The following is a 19,211-nucleotide window of genomic DNA, read 5'->3' on the forward strand; positions in this document are numbered from 1 at the left end:
TTATGGGCAACAGCCAACTTTCTGCTTCACAGTGAACCTGTGCTCATAACTCAAGTATATTTGTCAACTTAAAAAAATAAAATTTCTCCAAAGTGTGTGTGTTTACATACACATACATATACACATGCACATGCACATGCACATGCACATGCACATGCACATGCACAGTAGCAGCGCAATACATCTGTAGTACACATACCATAGTAAACTATGGGCATATTCAGAGATTAAAATAAAGGTGAAAATGAAAAAAAAGGTGAGAATGAAAAAATATATACATGTATGTATTTGAAACAATAGTCATTACTCACTATAATTATCTAAAAATTGGCATCAGTCTGAGGCAGATGTTATTGTGGAAGTACTTTCTGCATAAGGGTATAGTGGCCTGTCAGACAGTCTTTTGTAATAATGCCTATCAGGCAGTCAAACCATAATTGCTTATGGACTCTTGTTGTTCTGACAAGTTTGTCTAGTTCTGTATCAATGCTCAGAGTTGAGCTTCACAAGTTCTGTAATTTGCACAGTGCCTCCCCCACTGTCCTCCTGTACTACTCCTGGGATATGCTTGCTGCAGATATCATTCTCCCTCATCTGACCTAAGATACACAGTCTTATACACCTCACTTTGACTCTCTAGCACCATCTTAAGTGATAGCTGTAATACCACCCAGTCCTTGAGCTGCTCATCTCAGTTTGTCCATTGCCATCTTCCTATACTTATCAGAGATGGGGCCAAAAATATTGAACACCCCAGTGTCCAACAGTTACAAGAGGCTCACTTGGGCTGTGGTTAGACTTCTGTTCCTCTCAAAGGAGAAGAAATGTGTAAGTGCACATTTTCTTTAAGAATGTCCTCAGAAAAGAAAAGTATGATAACTGATTCCTTTATTGTATGAGAGAAAGTTCAGTTCTTTGGGACCTGTTCACTCATGCTCACATTTCTCACTTTGTTGTGATTTTATAGGAACAGGCCAGCATGCTCCTTACACGTTCCTGGTTTGCCTCACAAATGGTTAGCAGAGCTATTTCACCCATTAACCCTTGATGGTTAACTCTACCTACCTGATTGTGCTTCTCTGTCCCTCACAGGAATCTGACCACAGGTTACCCTGATCCCCAGTGAACAGAAGCATGGGTGGCAGCCCCTTATTAGCAGAGAAACTCCCTGGACATTTATTCCCTCTCCCTACAAGATAACAGTCCTCTCTGCCTTTGCCATCTTTGTAGATTGGGTGCACATCTTTCTAGATTCCCTTCCCATTGTACTGGCCACCTGCCCTCCACAATATAACTAAGTCCAGATTTCTTTGACAATATTATGTATAACTTGCTACCACCATACTGTGTATCTCAATATATGTTAGATTAGATTTTCCACTTTGTTAATGCCTGAGGCAGAGTTCTTATCTTGGTGACTATTTCCTAAAGTAATAATTCAAATCATATGAAACAATCTTTATCATTAATTCATAACCATCAAGTTATGTTAGCAAGGCTGACTATTAAGTGCCCTTAAGACAGATGACCAGAGTGGATGATGACAATCCAATATCACCGGATGATATCAATAGACAATATCCAGCACCACCGTAGGCAATGAGTCTTTGAGAAATGAAATATGAGAGAAAATGGCTGGGCAGTATATCTAACACAGTGACAGGAGGACCAAATTAAGCAAGCTGGAAAAGTAGACATTCTGACAAGCTGCTGGAGGGCAAAGCAGGATAGACTGATTAAAAAGTACAATCACAGGAAACACCAATGACAAAGTGGATGGAAGTGACCAGAAAGTGGTAGAAGATATACAACCAACTTAAGTTAATAAATTTAACAAGTTAATGTGATGCAAAAGGACATATATATCACCAGTGATTGGCTGAAGAAATATAGATAATAGCCTGGCCACATATCAATTTGGTCCCCTATTTCTCTAAATGAACTGTTAATAATAGTATTTGAAATGCTGGGTTTAGTAAAGAGTCATGGCACACAAGATTCTCGAAGAAATTTGAGACAAACAAAGAAAAATAAATGATAATTCATCCACTCGTGGCCTCCAGCAAGGCAGTGGGGTATTGTTAGAATCTACAAAAGAAAAACCTGCCAATTCTATATGATTCTTCAATTTATATCTTCTCACAATCCAAAAATGCAAGCATTCCCCAGTCATTAGAACCCACATCCCTTCAGAACAGATGCTGTTCTCTTTTGGTTTTCAAAATGTCGAAAAGCATGAAAGGCCACAAGGTGCTGGGGTCTCTTTACACTCGGCTTATAGGTTTGGTGTGCTGAGTCCCTGCATGCTTACCTCATAGAGTTAATGCACTGAAGTCCTTGCGTATTTACCCCACAGGTTTACTATATTCTGTCACGATGCCCTTTTGGAGTAGAAGAAGGGAAGAAAAAGATTGGGATCGAAAGACTGCTGAACTCGAGCACTTATTTATCTGCCTACCCACTCCATGATGTGAGTATCAGAGACCCCATAATGCAGAGCCCATTTCCTCTCTCACAGTCAGAGATTGCCTCCCTAGAGAGCAGAACAACTATCCAGTTACTTTCCATTTTCTTTTGAATTACTTAATTCTTTTTTTGCGATGGGAGAATTTCCAGCCCAAATATTGCACCAGCAAGGAAGGCTAAGGCGCACTCAAGGACTCTTCATGTTGACATTTCTTCTTTTTTTCTTTTTTTCTTTTGTCTTGTTTTTTATTGGGACTGACACAGGAGAAGTCTTTATTTAAGATTATGGAAAAATAATTACTCATAGGCAACAATATACACATTGAAACACCTTGACTGCTAGCACCGAACTTGTCCTAGCACTCAGGCCAGATACAAACATATTCTATTGGTCTAGCATGTACTTCCTTAAAATCCCCTTTTTGTTTGCACCTTTAAAGCCTCTAATATGTCATAGCCAGGTGGATCTAATTCCAGGACAGCCAAACATACAAAGGTGGGGCATACAGGATCCAAGTTCATTGATAAATTTTCTAGGAAATTACCTTCAGTGCAATCACTTACTACAAAGCCATTCAAGGATACTCTCACATGGCCCCCATTCTTTATCTGTGCAATGGACTTCACCTACTTCAGCAACACTAATCCTAAGGTGGGATACAGGCAAGCCTACTCACTACATGTAAGACTACTTCACCTTGGAGTCATTCCGCTCATGAGTTTCTTTCTCATAGTTTTTAACCTGCACTTGTGTCTGAGGCAACAGCATGACTGGACAGTGTGGACCAGCTTGGGTGGGTTGGCTGGCAAGCCTAGGACAGAAAGCCACGCCAACATTACAAATGGAGTCTTGTTAACAGTAATTTCTATTTGCACATACTATTTTCTTTAGGGTCCATTTTAAAAACTGGTGGCATATTACTCAAAAATTTCTATCATGTCTTTTCTTAAAGATTGTAAATTTTTTAACGAGTAAATGCACTCATTTATCTGCCAAATGGAGAACACATAAAAAGCATTTTGTGGGTTGTTACTTTCATGCAACAATGAATCTAAGCTGCGAGGTCATGGATTCCCTAGAAACAAGGCAGATGTACAGGTACCCTGGGTGCCTAGGACATCAGTCATTTGAAGTATTTTCACCAACAGCCAAAATTCCAAAGACATTTTCTTTGGGATAGATAACTCATTGCAGTAAAATATTGAGCCCTATGTGTTTCCCAGAGAAGTGACTATTTGGATGTTGAGTCCAGTTAGTCAAACCTGAAAATAGCTAGGAAGCCTAAAACTTTCCAGAGAAATGTTTGCATTTCAGCAGTTAAGTGCATTCAGCCTCCCTGTAGCTTAGTGGTAGAAATCGTGTGGTTGGAGATGTCCATTCACTGCATTGAGACCATCTTTTGGATCTCATTGCTCCTGCTTCAATAGCAGTCTATCCTGGATGTAAAGAACTTGTATATGATGTGTTTCCTGCAAGAAATGCATCTCTCAGGGCAGAGAAGAAACAAATATTTCCATTGGAACAAATGAGAAACCTTTTCCTCTATTTTGAGTGCTGATGGTTTGACAGGTACACTGCTGAAGTGATAGTTTGTCTATTTTTTCTTTTATTGTAAATAGATTTTTATACACTATATTCTGATTATGGTTTCCCTTCCCCAAAGTCTTCTGAGATCCTTCCAACCTTTTCTTCCATCTGAGTCCCCATCCTTTCCATCTCTAGAATTAGAAGTGATTTTTAAAAACCTAAAGCCAAACTTCACATGACTTAAACTGCAACGAACCAGTCAATACTGTGAAATATGACTTTAAGATGGCTCCACAAGGATGACTGTGACCTGTTTCCTGTAGATTACAGTACCAATTTCATATAAGAATCCCCCCCCCCTTCAACTGGCATCTGACACTTTAACGGAAGGGTGGAGAAGCTGCCTACCTTCCTCTAATACCTCCACCACAAAATGTCCATAGTCATCATCCACAGGATGAAGAACTGCGTGAGGATAACATAGAAAGATCTGGATAGGTTAGTACACATTTTGTTAGGCATTCTTTGCCAATCTTTCATTACAAAGGTGATTTTTCCCATTTTTTACACTTTATAGAAGTGATATTTTGAAGACTCTGGGGATGTTTGTTCTTTTATTTACGTATAGGGCACTGATTCTCTTAACCCATTGCCCTCTTCTAAGTTCAACACCTGCCCTGGTCCCGGGATATTTTCATCTGTACATTCAGCCTTTCAGCACAGCCTTGGCTATTCGTTGGGAATGAGTGGCACCAAGTTGTCTTTAGAAGCAGCTGGGCTTCACCATCTTTGACATCTGCTTCAAATGAAAATTTTAAAGTGATGAATTTTCTTTGGTGTTTTTTTTTTTTTTTTTTTTTTTTAGAGTGATGCTTTATGCCATCCCCAAATGCTATCCTAGTGTTTTATTTCCCAAACAACACCCATGTTGCCTAGAGAACAACAAAAAGCTTGAATTAGTACGACATAAAATATCACACATTATCACCATTTTCACTAGCATTAAACTTGAAACTGGGTACTCACTCCACACTGCCTCAGCAGTTTTCATGTCCGAATATTTTTAATAGGTTAAATAGTTACGGTGTAAGTGGCAATTTGCTTCCTAGGCCAACTTAATAAATCACCCTGAGTGTGGTTTCGATAACTGTAGTAAATGATTTTCCATGAGTGGAAAATAAATCAGAAATCTATCAGTAAATGATAGTATGAAGTTTGCCCATTGACCACCTGTCCAGAGAGCTCCCCTCCCCCTGTTAATCGTTGGTGTCTCTTCCTTTCTCCTCTTACCATCTCCTTGACTGTGAGCAGAGCCAGTATTGGAAGCCATCAAAAACTGGTCACATGAGTGAAAGGTACATCCTTTGTAAGAACTGGGCTCGATTTTCCTACTTTTATAAGGAGCAACCTTTTAATTTGATTCGGTAAGTTCATTCAGCTCTGTGACCTTTAAAAATCAATCATATGGTCTTTGTTCACAGGTCTGTGGCAGGCTACCATGTTCACTGCCCTTGTGACTCACTATGTTTTACAGCCTCTCTCTTTACTGTTATTTGTTCATTTGGAAGCAGATAGTTGTTGCCATGATCTATGAGAGGAATGTTGCAGCATAGCCATTAAGTGTCAGGACCTAGCACTTAGATAGGCTGAAACAGCCTAATTCTTGTCTAGTACAAGTGGCATACACTTGGTCAAGGCACTGAAATGCTGTGTGGGTCATCTTGGAGACATGGAAATGGTGCTTTCTTTTCCTTTGAAAATTCAATGTGATTGCTTTACATTTTAGTTCAAATACCTATACTAATTTTCTTTTACTTCCAGAGCAGAAGAAAGTAGAGTACAGGAGAAACTGACCTGTGAATGTTGGTGTGTTGATCTCAAGAGATCTGTAAAGCTCTTGGTTCTATAATCTCATGTTTTTAAAACATGAATACAATCAATGTGTAGTAAATAATAGACTCAAAGTGTACATGTGGATTTTTTAAAATTATTCTTACAACTTTTTGTGTATTTTAAATTGTTTCTCAATGAGTATTATAATAAAAAAGAGAGCTTATGAATAAACTCATGTAAAAACAATGACTTGATTTTCACCTGAGAAGCCCACATGGGAAAAGGCATTTGTGTGAGTAAAGGCATTTATGTGAACAAATGAAGCTGGCATAGGGGATAATCATGTGCAAGTTGTATATCTGGACCCTTCTTGATGCAAAAATATAAATTTAGATAGAAAAGAGGAATAAATATCAGTGTGAAATTCTCAGATCAGACACAACAAACAAGATAAGGAGTCCATCTTATTAAAGACATAGTACACCACAATAAAAACTATGTGCAATAAACATATCAATGAAGGACATTCATCTAGAATATAGGAGGGACTGATGCAGTAATGGGAAAATTAACAAAAGTGTATAACAGGTACTTCACCAGAGAGTTATACCTATGGATGAGAGCAGCACATGAGGAACCTATTCATAGTTATCCACAGGGAAACAGAAACACAGTGTCACTAAGGTGACACCACACTTCTACTGCCCAATGCAAAATCAAAGGCCACACAAGAAGCCATCTTAAAGTGAGGCAGACTGACATTTCAAATCCCAAACACCATTGGTGGGAATGTGTGACCCAGTATACTGTTAGTTTCTTATGAAGTCGAATGTATTCTTTTTGAAAGATCCAGCGTTTCTGCTCACAAGTGTTTAACCAGGAAAAATGAATCATTTCTCCATCATCATCTGAATATTCAAAGCAACCTAGCTGGTAATAAAAAGATTGGGATCAATGAGACATCTAAGAACTGGCATTGTATAAATAAGTCACATATTCATATAGTGACTTTGTGAGATCCTGTGTCAACACAGCATTGGAAACTGGGTTCAGCAGTTAAAGGTACCTGCTCCTTTTTCTGAGGACAGAAGTTTAGTTTTAAGGACACAAGTTCGGTTTCTAGCACTCACATCTGAGTGGGTACAGAGAATAACCACCTGTAACTTCAGCTGAGGGTGTCCAATGTCTTCTTCTGGCCTCCATGAGTGTTGCACTCTTGTGTACATATACACAGACACATAAACATGCATAATTAGAACCTAGGCTAATAAAAGTCCCAGAAAACAACAAAAATGAAGCCATATATATGGGAAGGAGACTGGGGTAGGGCTAGAGTTGAGATGAAGATTAGAGAGGAAGATAATAATAATCAGAATGCATGGATACATGTATGAAATTCTCTGAGAACAACAACAATAACAAATAGATAAAAAGCAAGATGAGGACCATTGTGCAACATAGTATTAGGACACTAACTTAGTATAGAATTTACACATACACACACGCACACGCACACATGAAGGTTTAGTTGTTAGCCTGTTTAAGCTTATTCATCAAGTCCAAAGTTTAGTAAAAGTCATTGTATATGTAGTGGATTAAATAGGCTTGGCCCCCATAGATTTATATATTTGAATGCATAAACCTAGGGGGTGGGTGGCATTATTAGGAAGAGTGGACTAGTGGAGGAGGTGTAGCTTTGTTTGTCACTATGTAGGTGGGCTTTGAGGTCTCCTATGATCAGGTTCCACCCCGTGCAGAAGAAAGCCTCATTCTGGCTGCCTGCAAAATACTGTTTTCTCCTGGCTGCCTTCAGATCAAGATGTAGAACCCTCAGTTCCATGTCTGCACCATGTCTGCCTGCATACTGCCATACTTTCTGTAAGGAACATAATAAAATAAATCTCTGAAACTGTAAGCCAGCACCAATGAACTGTTTAGCTTTTTAAAAATTGCCTTGGTCATGGTATCTCTTCAACAGCAATAAAACCTTAAGACAGAAAGGTACCAGAAATTGAGTATTTCTCTGATAGGTGTGACCAAGTTTTTATGTGGAGGAATGTAGATTTGGGACTTTGGATTTGGAGAGAAGTGGAATGCTTTAAATGGGGCTTAATGAGCCATCCTAGTAGGAATATGGAAGACTTTGGAGCAGAGGATTTGAAATCTGAGGCCTGGCTTAAAGAGTTTCAGAGAAGAGTTTTTATTACATTGCCTAGAAATTGTTCTTGTGATATTTTGGTGGAGACCATGGCTGCATTTTACCCTTGTCTGAAGAGTCTGCTCTAAGGCTAAATTGAAGAGATTTAGATTAATCGCATTGAGAAAGGAAATATCGAAACAGCCTAGCATAGACTGTGATCTGTGGTTCAATCTTATAAAGAGAATTTTGATTAGATGTAGCAAAATGAGAAAGGAAAATTACAAAATGCATGGTTCAAAGATTAAAGGGACACCAGGAAATAGAATGGAGCTAAGTCCTGTGTCAAGGAGATAAACAGATTAAGGGACTGGTAACCTTGGGCAAGATCCCACCTAGTGAATCTTGTTATTTATGCATCTGTGGTTGAACAAGGGTTAGTTATATCATACTAGGTTTTATTATAACCTTGTTATTGTTTTCATTTGTATATAAGGAGATATAATTGTGTGTCAAATCGACAAGGAATAGATTGTAATGGTTATTCTAAATTGTCAACTTGACTATATCTGGAATGAACCACAATCCAGAAACTGAGGGTACTCCTGTGATCAAGATCTTGAGGCATAGCGGTAATGCTTGTAATGATCTTGTGAAAAGAAATTAAAGAAAAACTTAGGTCCAGGCATGGAGGTACATACTTTTAATCTCAGAAGACGGTCAAGCAGATCTCTGAGTTCAAGGCAAGACTGGTACAGAGCAAGTTCCAGGTAAAGAAAAGCCTAGGTCTAGGTGTGATGGTACACAAGTGACCCAAGCCCTTTAGAGGAGCCCAGAAAATTATGCATAGATCCTAGACATTGGAACAAGAAGCTATGAAGTTGAAGTTGCCTTGGAGACACCAAAATATTAGCAATATCAGAGCAGTGGTATACGTGCAAAGGAAAACTGCTAACAGGGAGTGGAACCAGCCCAAGAGAAAGAAGTTTGTTGCAGTCAAAGATGAAAGGAGTTGAACATCACACATGGAGATGCAGAGTTTGGAGTTTGTCCAGCTGGCTGTAGGTCTTGCTTTGGTCCAGAATTTCCTCACTATAACTTTTTGAAATAGTAATGTATATCCTGTGATTGTGGAAGTATATAATATGCTTTTTTATTTTGATTTTATAGGGGATTACAGTTAAGAGAGTGCATAAATCTGAGAAGAGACTTTAAACTTTAGACTTTTAAAGTTTGTTGAGACTGTGATAAACTATGGAGACTTTTGAAATTGGAATACATGCATTTTGCGTTATATTATAACTACAAGCCTAGGGGGTCCAGGGAGTTGAATGTGGTGGTTTGATCAGGTTTGGCCACCACAGACTCATATGTTTGAATATTTGGCCATAGGGACTGGCACTATTAGACGATGTATCCTTATTAGAGGAGGTGTGGTCTTGTTGGAAGAAGTGTGTCACGGTGTGGGTGGGCTTTGAGGTTTCCTATGCTGAGACTCTGCCCATTATGGAAGAGAGCCTCTTCCTGGCTGCCTTCAAAGTAAGGTCTCCGCCTGACTGCCTTCAGAAAACTGTCTTTTCTTGACAGCCCTCAGATCAAGATGTAGAACTTCCAGTTCCTCCAGCACCGTGTTTGCCTACATACTCCCATGCTTCCCACCATGATGATAATTGAATAAACCTCTGAAACTATAAGCCAGCCTTGACTAAATGTTAGTCTTTATAAGAGTTGCCTTGGTCATAGTGTCTCTTCTTAACAATAAGACTCTAACTGAGACAATATGCTTTTTTATTTTATAAACATAATAACTTCCCATTTGATCCCATTCAGGAAATGGCTCAACAATTTTCCACATTGAGACTATTTTAATAATAATTATACTCCTCCAGGCCTTTTAGCTTCTTGGTATTAAGGGAAATTATTCTTGAAAATTGAAAGGGAGATGAAAGTAGTCATTTAAAAACCATGTATAAATGTTGTCAAAGTAACCAATCATGATCTGATTGTAGTTAAAGTCCACTCCATGAGAAGGAACCCAAGCGGTGACCTAGGTGGCCAAGAGCCTGGGACTAGATAGGTCATGAGCCTATGGGAAATCTGAAGAAACAGCGATAAGATGACTTTTAACAACATTCTGCTATATTCATGGATCATTGTCTTGATCAGCCATCATCCAAGAAGCTTCCTTCCAAGGTAGATGAGAACAAATACAGACTCAAAACAATCTTTAAACATCCAGTCCTAAATGGGATGTCTCCATCAAATCCCTCCCCTCAGGGCTCAGGGAACTCTGCCAAAGAGGAAACAAAAAGATTTTAAGAGCCGGAGGTGATGGAGGACACCAAGGAAACAAGAGTTTCTAAACACAGCAGGATGGATGCATACATAAACTCATGGAGACTATGGCAGCATGCTCAGGGCCTATATAGATGTGCACCAGATGGAATCCAAGCATTGAGAGAAAAAGCAGACACAAGCCCTCATCCCTATCCCAGAAGCTGTATTCAACTGATGGTCATTCCCAAAAGAAAAATTAATTTTCTCCAACAGAGTCTCACTTGGTACATGTGATGGTCTGCATATGCTTGGCCCAGGGAGTGGCACTATTTGAAGGTGTGGACCTGTTGGAGTAGGTGTGTTACTGTGGGTTTGGGCTCTAGACCCTCATCCTAGATGTCTGGAAGGCAGTAAGTATTCTGCTAGCAGCCTTCAGATGAAGAACTCTCAGTTCCTCCTGCATGGGCATGCCTGGATGCTGCCATGCTCCCACCTTGATGATAATAAACTGAACCTTTGAACCTGTAAGCCAGCCTCAATTAAATGTTTTTATAAGAATTGCCTTAGTCATGGTGTCTATTCAAAGCAGTAAAACCCTAACTAAGACAATCCACAAACCACACTTAAGGCAGGCCCCCAGTCCTGCAGCAGACGGACGACACAAAACAGGCTCTAAGGTACTTTTGGAGATTTTGGGCCTCACAGTGCTTTGTCAGCATTTTTCATTGTTATTTATTTATTCCTATTTTGCCTTACAGATATTTTGGTTACATATTATAGTTTTTTATTTTGTTTTTGTGAGTTTTCTATGTGAATGTGTGGGTCTCAGCATTTATATGTGTTTATTGTGCTTTTTCTTTTGTTTTTCTTCCTGTTTATTTTGCCCTATTCTGGTTTGTCTATTTTTATTTTTCTTGTTATTATTATTATTATTATTATTATTATTATTATTATTATTATTAATTAGATGCCTACTTGTATTCTAGAGAGAGGGTTGGTGTATTTGAGTGCATAGGGCGGTCGGGAGGACTTAGGAGGAGTTGGAGGAGGGGAACCATAATCAGAATATGCTATGAGAGGAAACCATCAATTTTCAATAAAATAAAATAGGAAAAAAGAAAAAAGGAATTCCCAAAAAGGAAAAAACAAAGAAGCAGAAAACCAAGTTTCCTCATGAACTCCTGAGAATATGTGTGCCTGTGGCAACAGGGCATTTGCTACACCTCCTAAAACGAATACTGTAAACTTTCAAGTGGCTAAATACAATCTGTAAAAGAGAAAATATTTAGTACTTAGATATAGTGCAGGGGAGCCTGAAGCAGGAGGTTTGCTGAGGGTCAAAAGCTAGTCTAGGTCACAGAGTGAGGCTATCTCAAAAAAGGAAAGAGAAAAAAAATGAAAGAAAAAGGATATTGGTGTCTTTTTGATAAGGTTAGTGTGGTGTAGCATGATAGAAAGTTTTTGTTTCTTAGTAAAATCTCAGAGAGATGCAGATCCATTCAGAAGTTCTGTGGGGAAGCTGTGGGCAGCAGACTGCTTAGGGACTCTGATGACATTGGAGGAAAATAAAAAGCAAAGCTGCATAAACGTTTGTCAGCATTGAAGAGAAAACAGAAGACACACAGAAAGACACCTACTTAATTACAAAGGTTTCCAAAGCTGAAGAACTAAAATGGGGCACGAGAAAGCTATTTAACATCCACCTAAAAATGCTCTCTGTGGGAGATGAGCATTCTGTCCCTTTTGTTTATTTACCACTGTCTTCTCCCAGGGCAAACTTGAAAACTGCAGGTTTCTATAGTTCTACAGTTCTCAAAGTATGAAGTTGTAAACTTTCAGACCCTCAGCCAGGTCAAGTCTGCCCATGTCAAAAGCTTTTGGAAGGTCACAGAACTAGTGCTGAGTTGTTTGAGGCAGGGAGAGTGCTTCTCAGGTTCCTGAGGGTGGACTCAGTTAAACCTGCTAAGGAGTACAAACAGGTCTGAGAGGCCACACTGTAAACTTTGCTCTGTGGTGCAAGGGTTGCAGCCTGAGTGTCACTGCAGCACCCACTTCAACTGCAAAAAAGAAGCAAGACAAACGTTCATGCAGATTTTGCATGCCACTTTAACTTGCCAATGGCTACCAGTTACATTTGACACTTTGGCATTTATTTATTTATTATCCAATAACTTAGGTAAAACACTTACACTTAACATTCATAAGTTCTCAATATGATATTATTTAAATTCTATCATAGTGGCTTTCTCCTTAGATGGGATATTTCTTTGAAGCACTACTATGTGAACGTGGCCTGCCAAAGTAGAGCGAGTGCCATGTGGCCCTTGGTTTTCTCCCAGCCTCTGATTTTGACTCTCTATCACAGGAATTATTATGGAGAAAAAATCGGTATCTATTTTGTATTTCTCGGGTATTACACAGAAATGCTGTTGTTTGCGGCACTGGTTGGCTTAGCCTGCTTCTTCTACGGCTTGTTTTCGATGGACAGTAACCAAACTAGGTGAGCACAAGAGACTGGCACTGATAGAGACTGCCTCTGTGTCAGTTTTTTATTTTTTTCCCTTCTTTTCCTCAAAATGTATCCTGTGGCAGCAGGTAGTAATCTCCTTGCCAGGGACTTTATGGAAACTGTCTTTGTATTGTTCTGGTTTTCACTTCATTTATTCTTTTATTGCTTGAAAACTTCATACATGGTTTGACGAAATCCACCCCTATCTCTTGAAACCTGTGAGTTCAGTTGGTGTTGACATCACGTGCATGCATGTATGGTCATGTACTGAAGCACGTGGCCTCACAGGTGCCACATACCCCCAAAACAATCTGACTCTCCATTCCCCAGCACCAGTCATCAGCTGTCAATAGCTCTCCAGCCAGAGGTAGGATCTCATGGTCCCTCATCCCCCATCCAGCCTGGGATGTTATCTGGCTTGATCCTGCTCTGGTCTTCTACATCAGGCTGTTTTTAAAAGCATACTCTGGCTCCATTTCCTAGAATACGTCTTAAGCCACTATGGAAACATTTGCTTCATATCCAGGTTTGTGGTGAGTGGAAGTTTATTAAGCTGTCTGGGTAGAGTTGATTAAATTTTTCCCTTTAAACTACATTGCTTTTTATCTGACTTCTCTGGGTAGCACTGAAATCTGTGACCCTAACGTCGGAGGTCAGATGATCATGTGCCCACTTTGTGATGAAGTGTGTGATTACTGGAGACTGAATTCCACGTGTTTGCATTCAAAGGTAAATGTACAGTGTAGGAGGGGATAAAGACTGGAACCTCCTTTCTATGGGGATGTGTTTCACATTAAGTTTTTTTTTTTTTTTTATTGTGGTGTTGCTTTTACAGTTCTCCCATTTGTTTGATAATGAGTCGACTGTGTTCTTTGCAATCTTCATGGGGATCTGGGGTGAGTACAAGGCCTCCTACAAAGGAGTTGTCTTTGTATTATGACCTTTCATGAATTTATCACATTGTGTCTAATCTGTTGTTTAACTTGCTCAGTTGATGTTGGTTTTTTTTTACAACTAGAAACAGCTCTGGAATAAACTTTGCTTTTATTACAAGATCTCATAAAGTGTGGGCTGGCCTTGAATTCTCTGTATGGCTAAGGGTGACCTCGAACTTCTGATCCTCCTGCCTCTGCCTCCTAAATTCTAGGATTACTGGTGTCTACCATCACACCAAGATTATGTGGTTCTAGGGATAGAACCCCGGGACATGCGCACATTAGGTACACTCTATACATTGAGCTATGTCCTCAGCTCCTGAAACAAATATTTTTTTATATTTATAAAACAATCTTCTAAGAATAATTCTTAGCATGGGAATTTGCAGAAAATATATACGTACAACTTAAAAGCTTTGCTATGTATTTATATGACTTATATAAAATTGGACTTTTATGTACATTCTGGTTTTATTTTTCAACACTAGCGATGCCAGATCTTTTGTTGGGGTCAGGAGAACCTTTATTATGTAACCAGGTCATAAGCATTTTTTCTAACTTTTCTTAAGCTGTGTTTTTCTGTAGGTCACCTAAGATGTGTAGCCACACATGATTTATGTCAGAAATATAGTAGTTTCATTTCACTCAGTCTTGATTGTGATATGTCGGCTTCTACAGTGTCTACTGTAGGGCAGACAGTGTTCTACATGCAGAGCTTGAAATGTGTCCATGCACTGCCTTTAACCCAAAGCAGGTACGAATGACTACGGTCACCTTAGAACAAGCATCTCCATGACTTTAGTTTCCAAAGTTTCAAGGTTGAATACATTGTATTCTCAATGCTGTCCCCTCCCAACCCCCTCATTTTCTTTCTCTTTCTTTCTTTTTTGCTTTCTATTTCTATTTCTCTTCCCTTCCCCTCCCCTCCCTTCCTCTTCTTCCTCTATTTTTTCCTCTTCATCTTCTTTTTTTCTTCATCTTCTTCCTTCTCCTCCTCCTCTTTCACCCCCTCCCTTCCACATACCCATAAAGGACTGAGCCTGGCTCCTCATGCATCCTAGGCAGGACTCTATAACTACACTTCTTCCCTGGACCTTGTTTATTTTATTTTATTTAATACTGAGTCAGGAAGTTTCTCAGCCTGTTCTTGAACTCAGTCTAACCAAAGCAGGCCTTTGAACTTGCTTCCTCCTTCAGTCCCTGATCAGCCAAGAGGGCAGGCCTGCACCATCCACCATGGTGTCCAACAGTTCTCTTTCTTATACTTAAATCTCATTTAAGTTCAATCTAAAATGCTCAAGCAAAGGGTCTCTATAAATTGCAGAAATTTCTTTGCAATGATATTCAAGTATTGAGATCCTTGTGGATTTATGTAGTCTCAAGAAACCCATAGAAATCATAACAGTAGTTTGGGTGTTAGAATGTGTCCTTTCTATTTTCATGTAATATATTTTGCCTTTTTCCATGATGTGACATCTTTTGTCCCCATCTGTGTTATCTAGTTTTCTTAATGTTTCCTTAGATTAACAATCTTGACATGAGAGGAGTATAACTGTTCATTGAGCCTAAGAGTCATCAAATTCTGTTTTTAAAATTTATACCAATTGTTAGTGTGTAGCTAATGTCAAGATGAAATATTATGACAGAATGAGGGGATAGATGATCTGGAAATGTAAAGCTTTAACTATGAAGAAATTAACTTGGATTTTCTTAATGAATAATTTCTTTATTATTATTTAATGCTAACATCAGTAGTCACTGATAAACACAGCATTAAAAACAAATGTCATTTCCAACTGACAACATGTGAACTGCTTTGCAAACAGAGCAATTAACAATAGAAGTGAAAGTTTCTGTTTTAAGATTTATTTTTATTATTTTCAATTCTGTGTGCATATGTGCATATGCACACATGTGTGCACATGACAGCAGGTGCCCAGTGGGGTAAGAAGTGGCACTGAATCTCACGGAGCTGGAGTTAATGGATGTTGTGAACCTCCAGATGTAGGTGTTGCAGACTGAACTTGAGTCCTGGTCTTGAGCAGCAGGCCCTCTAAACTGCAAGCCACGCCTCCAGTCACTAGGGTTGCTGTCTTGCTATTTTTGTTTGTGCAACTATTGATGCCTTTACATTGATACTTTCCTCCCCTGAAGTCACATTGTTTCTGGAGTTTTGGAAACAGCGACAAGCCAGGCTGGAGTACGAGTGGGATCTGGTGGACTTTGAAGAAGAACAGCAGCAGCACCAGCTGCGGCCTGAATTCGAAGCGATGTGTAAACATAGGAAGATGAATCCTGTGACAAAGGTATAGTAGATATGGTGCAGGAATTTGCCCTAGCAGACCCTGTGCTATAGGCTGCCCTAGAATAGTATTCTATCAGCAAACAAATGAATTCATAAAATTCCTGTGTTTTTCATACATATGAAAACGTTCAAACACATTGACAAATAGAAAGTTATCATTAAAGCCATGGGTGGACCTGCTACCCAACACTGCATTTTCACCTCATAGACAGCATTTTGTCACATGAATCTATACACTATCCTGTCACTAGATTACTTTTAAAGCCAATCCAATATATCAGAACACTGAACAGGTGATTTTACTGCTAGATGATAAAAAGGGAACTAGAAGCTAATGTGAATGGAAGTGAGATAATGTGTTAAGCTTAAACAATAATTGTATAAAGATAGGGATTTAAGAGTGAAGACTTTATTTAATCAAATTTCTCTTTGCATGGTGCTTTTACATTGATTGCCATGGAAAAGTCACTTCTTTGGAGCTGAGAAAGTTCTAGTTTTCAATTCTTGAACCATAAAACTGGCTGTGTATTCTTGATTGAGGCCTTACACTTTGTGTAACTTCACTGTTCTTGTGTGAAGGTAGAAAATTCCTTGCCCCCAGAAGCCAGAATGCTAGCTACATAGGCTAGGATCCCCAAATTTCTATGAGAATGTGTACCCCACGTCAGATTCCATGTCCTTTGTAGATACCCCTCCTTTCTTAAGGGCACCACTGCAGTGTAACTCCCAAAATTCTTTTCACACTTTAAGAATTAGCCAAATGTCTCCTAAATTTTATTGAAATATCACAAAAATGCCCAATATGTATAACATCTGGTTATTCTGAGTGTTGTGTGACTTACTATTTATTGTTGTTGTTATGATAAAATACAATAGCCAAATGCAACCTATAGAAGAGAGTTTCGTTTTTGTTAGGTGACAAAGGGAAAATCCATAAGGTCAGGAAACACACAGTAGCTAAATCAGGAATCATATTCATCCATACACAGGAAGCAGAAAGCAGCAGGGGCTGGAGAGAGAGAGAATAGAGAAGAGAGAAGAGAGAAGAGAGAAGAGAGAAGAGAGAAGAGAGAAGAGAGAAGTGAAAGTGGAGTTAGCCTAAAGATACTCAAAGACTCTCACACTGATATACTTCCTCCAGCAAGATTACACCTCCTAGAGCTAGGTGATGAGAGAGAAAGAGAGAGGGGGGCCAGACATGGAGGCAGATGTTCACATGTCTCCGCCAGTCAAAGTTAGTTGATACATCTAGGTTGGTATTAGGTTACACTTCTGATTGATATTGAATATTACCAAATTTATAAAGCCATTGGTTAACATTAAAAAATATATATAAAAGCAAAAAGGAGAAGGGGATATGGGATAGGGGTTTTCTAGGGAGGGGAAATGGGGAAAGCGGATGGCATCTGAAATGTAAATAAAATATCCAATAAAAAACAACAACAACAACAAAAAAAAGATTACACCTCCTAAAGGTTCCATACAGTGCCATCAGCTAGAGGCTAAGTGTTCAAATGCATGAGCCTAGGAGGAACATTTATTATTCAAATCAAACCAGGTTTTAGAAAAAGACATTGGATAGAATAATGACACTGTGTGTGTGTGTGTGCGTGTGTGCGTGTGTGTGTGTGTGTGTGTGTGTGTGTGTGTGTGTGTGTGTATTTCATAGTGCAGCCCTCTTAGTTTCACCCAAAATTGACAGAATAAAAGATTGAACTGGGGGTTTAAGTGTGGGCAAAAAGTATGTATAAATTCTCCCTGGTTCATTCACTTCATTTAGCCTTACTGAAATGGAAATAAAGAAGCAAAAACTTTCATTTCTGGCTATACATTTTAATGTTTAAGCCTAAACAGAACTCTCACTTGTGGGTCTGTATTGATGGTCCATATGTGTAGGTATGTGTACACACAGTGGTCACTAGCTGGGTACACACAGGGACATAATGTGAAAGATCTCATGTGAACACATGTATGCAAAGTCTGCATATTCAATGGAGCTCTTAGAAGGCTTCTCATTCTAGTGAAGTTCTATAGCTCTTGGTCCAACCCGAATATCCATAAATGTAGAATCTTGTTTTTTATAGAATTTCATGGTTTTCATGTCTCCTGACAGCTTTCTTTTCCTGTATTTATTTACTTCATAAATAAAAAATATATGTTTGACTGTGGCTCAGAATGTTAGTTGATCATATTATTATCTTGTATGGTAACACCTATGATGACTGAGGTAGAAAAGCCTGACCTGTTGTTTGGGGACTTCATATGCTATAAAGCAAGTAGGGGACATTGCAGATGGTATTAAATTGAGTCTCACTGTATCTCAGTGGCTAGAGCTGGGCTTTGTCTCTTCTCTGTCAAGCCATGGAGGCCACTGCAACCCAGCACTTAGGAAACAGGTTGCCTCAATTATCTCTTTTATCTTAGGTGAAATGTCTCTTGTGGTCTAATGGCCTTCTATTCAAGGGAAGGTGTCACTTTCCATGAGCCATGTGATGAGAGAGCCAACTCTGTGAGCTCTACCTTCAGTGTACTCCTTGATATTTCTACTGCCATTTGGAGTCTCAACTGTGAGAACAAAGTGTTACTTTGTCATTTTTCTAATATTACAGGAAATGGAACCGCACATGCCTCTATGCCATCGCCTCCCATGGTACTTTGTGTCAGGGACCACAGTGACCTTCGGGGTAAGCAGCATTTTGGAATCCTTTATCATTTCTATAAACATAGTCATCTATGGACCACAGGAATCTCTACAGGTCTCTCTGTATCACTTCTCAGATTATTTCTACAGTGTTCCATTTTTCCTACATTGCCTCTTATACAAAGCATGCCATAATTTACATAGATTTTTCCCAATATTGAAATTTGTGGAAAGAAATGGGGGACAGGGGGAAAATCTCTGACTTCACAATCCTTTCCTGTATGTCTCATTGACTGATACCTTGAAACCAAAGAAGAGTGTCACATTAATCTTGCAGTCTCTAGTTAGTGTTATCAACATCATTCATTGGCCTGTATTTCCCTTAAAGTATCTATACATGTGACTGAGCAATTAAACTATGAAACTTCTTTTTTCTTGTTTAAATAACCAAAATAAAATCCGAGGAAGACAATTCCTGTGGTGAGGGAGTGGGTTTCTCTCCACATCTATAGCTAACACATTAATTTGCCAACATGATTTTTTCATTTCCTTCCCCTTCCTAATTTGTATACGTTCTACA

At 39.0% G+C, this 19,211-nt stretch overlaps 1 protein-coding gene across 4 annotated transcripts in view; it reads left to right on the top strand.

Annotated features, from left to right (window-relative positions):
* Positions 1-19,211, top strand: part of Ano5 (anoctamin 5) — an 85,156-nt gene that overhangs the window by 41,822 nt on the left and 24,123 nt on the right. For all 4 annotated transcript variants that reach the window (XM_076935004.1, XM_076935021.1, XM_076935010.1 and 1 more), the window contains 7 exons: positions 2,357-2,470; positions 5,306-5,418; positions 12,607-12,741; positions 13,374-13,479; positions 13,586-13,646; positions 15,840-15,991; positions 18,600-18,674. In XM_076935004.1, coding sequence (XP_076791119.1) covers positions 2,357-2,470; positions 5,306-5,418; positions 12,607-12,741; positions 13,374-13,479; positions 13,586-13,646; positions 15,840-15,991; positions 18,600-18,674 — 756 coding nt within the window. The remainder of the gene's footprint in view (positions 1-2,356; positions 2,471-5,305; positions 5,419-12,606; positions 12,742-13,373; positions 13,480-13,585; positions 13,647-15,839; positions 15,992-18,599; positions 18,675-19,211) is intronic.

The sequence above is a fragment of the Arvicanthis niloticus genome, chromosome 1 (genome assembly GCF_011762505.2).
Source record: "Arvicanthis niloticus isolate mArvNil1 chromosome 1, mArvNil1.pat.X, whole genome shotgun sequence".
Classification (NCBI taxonomy): domain Eukaryota; kingdom Metazoa; phylum Chordata; class Mammalia; order Rodentia; family Muridae; genus Arvicanthis; species Arvicanthis niloticus.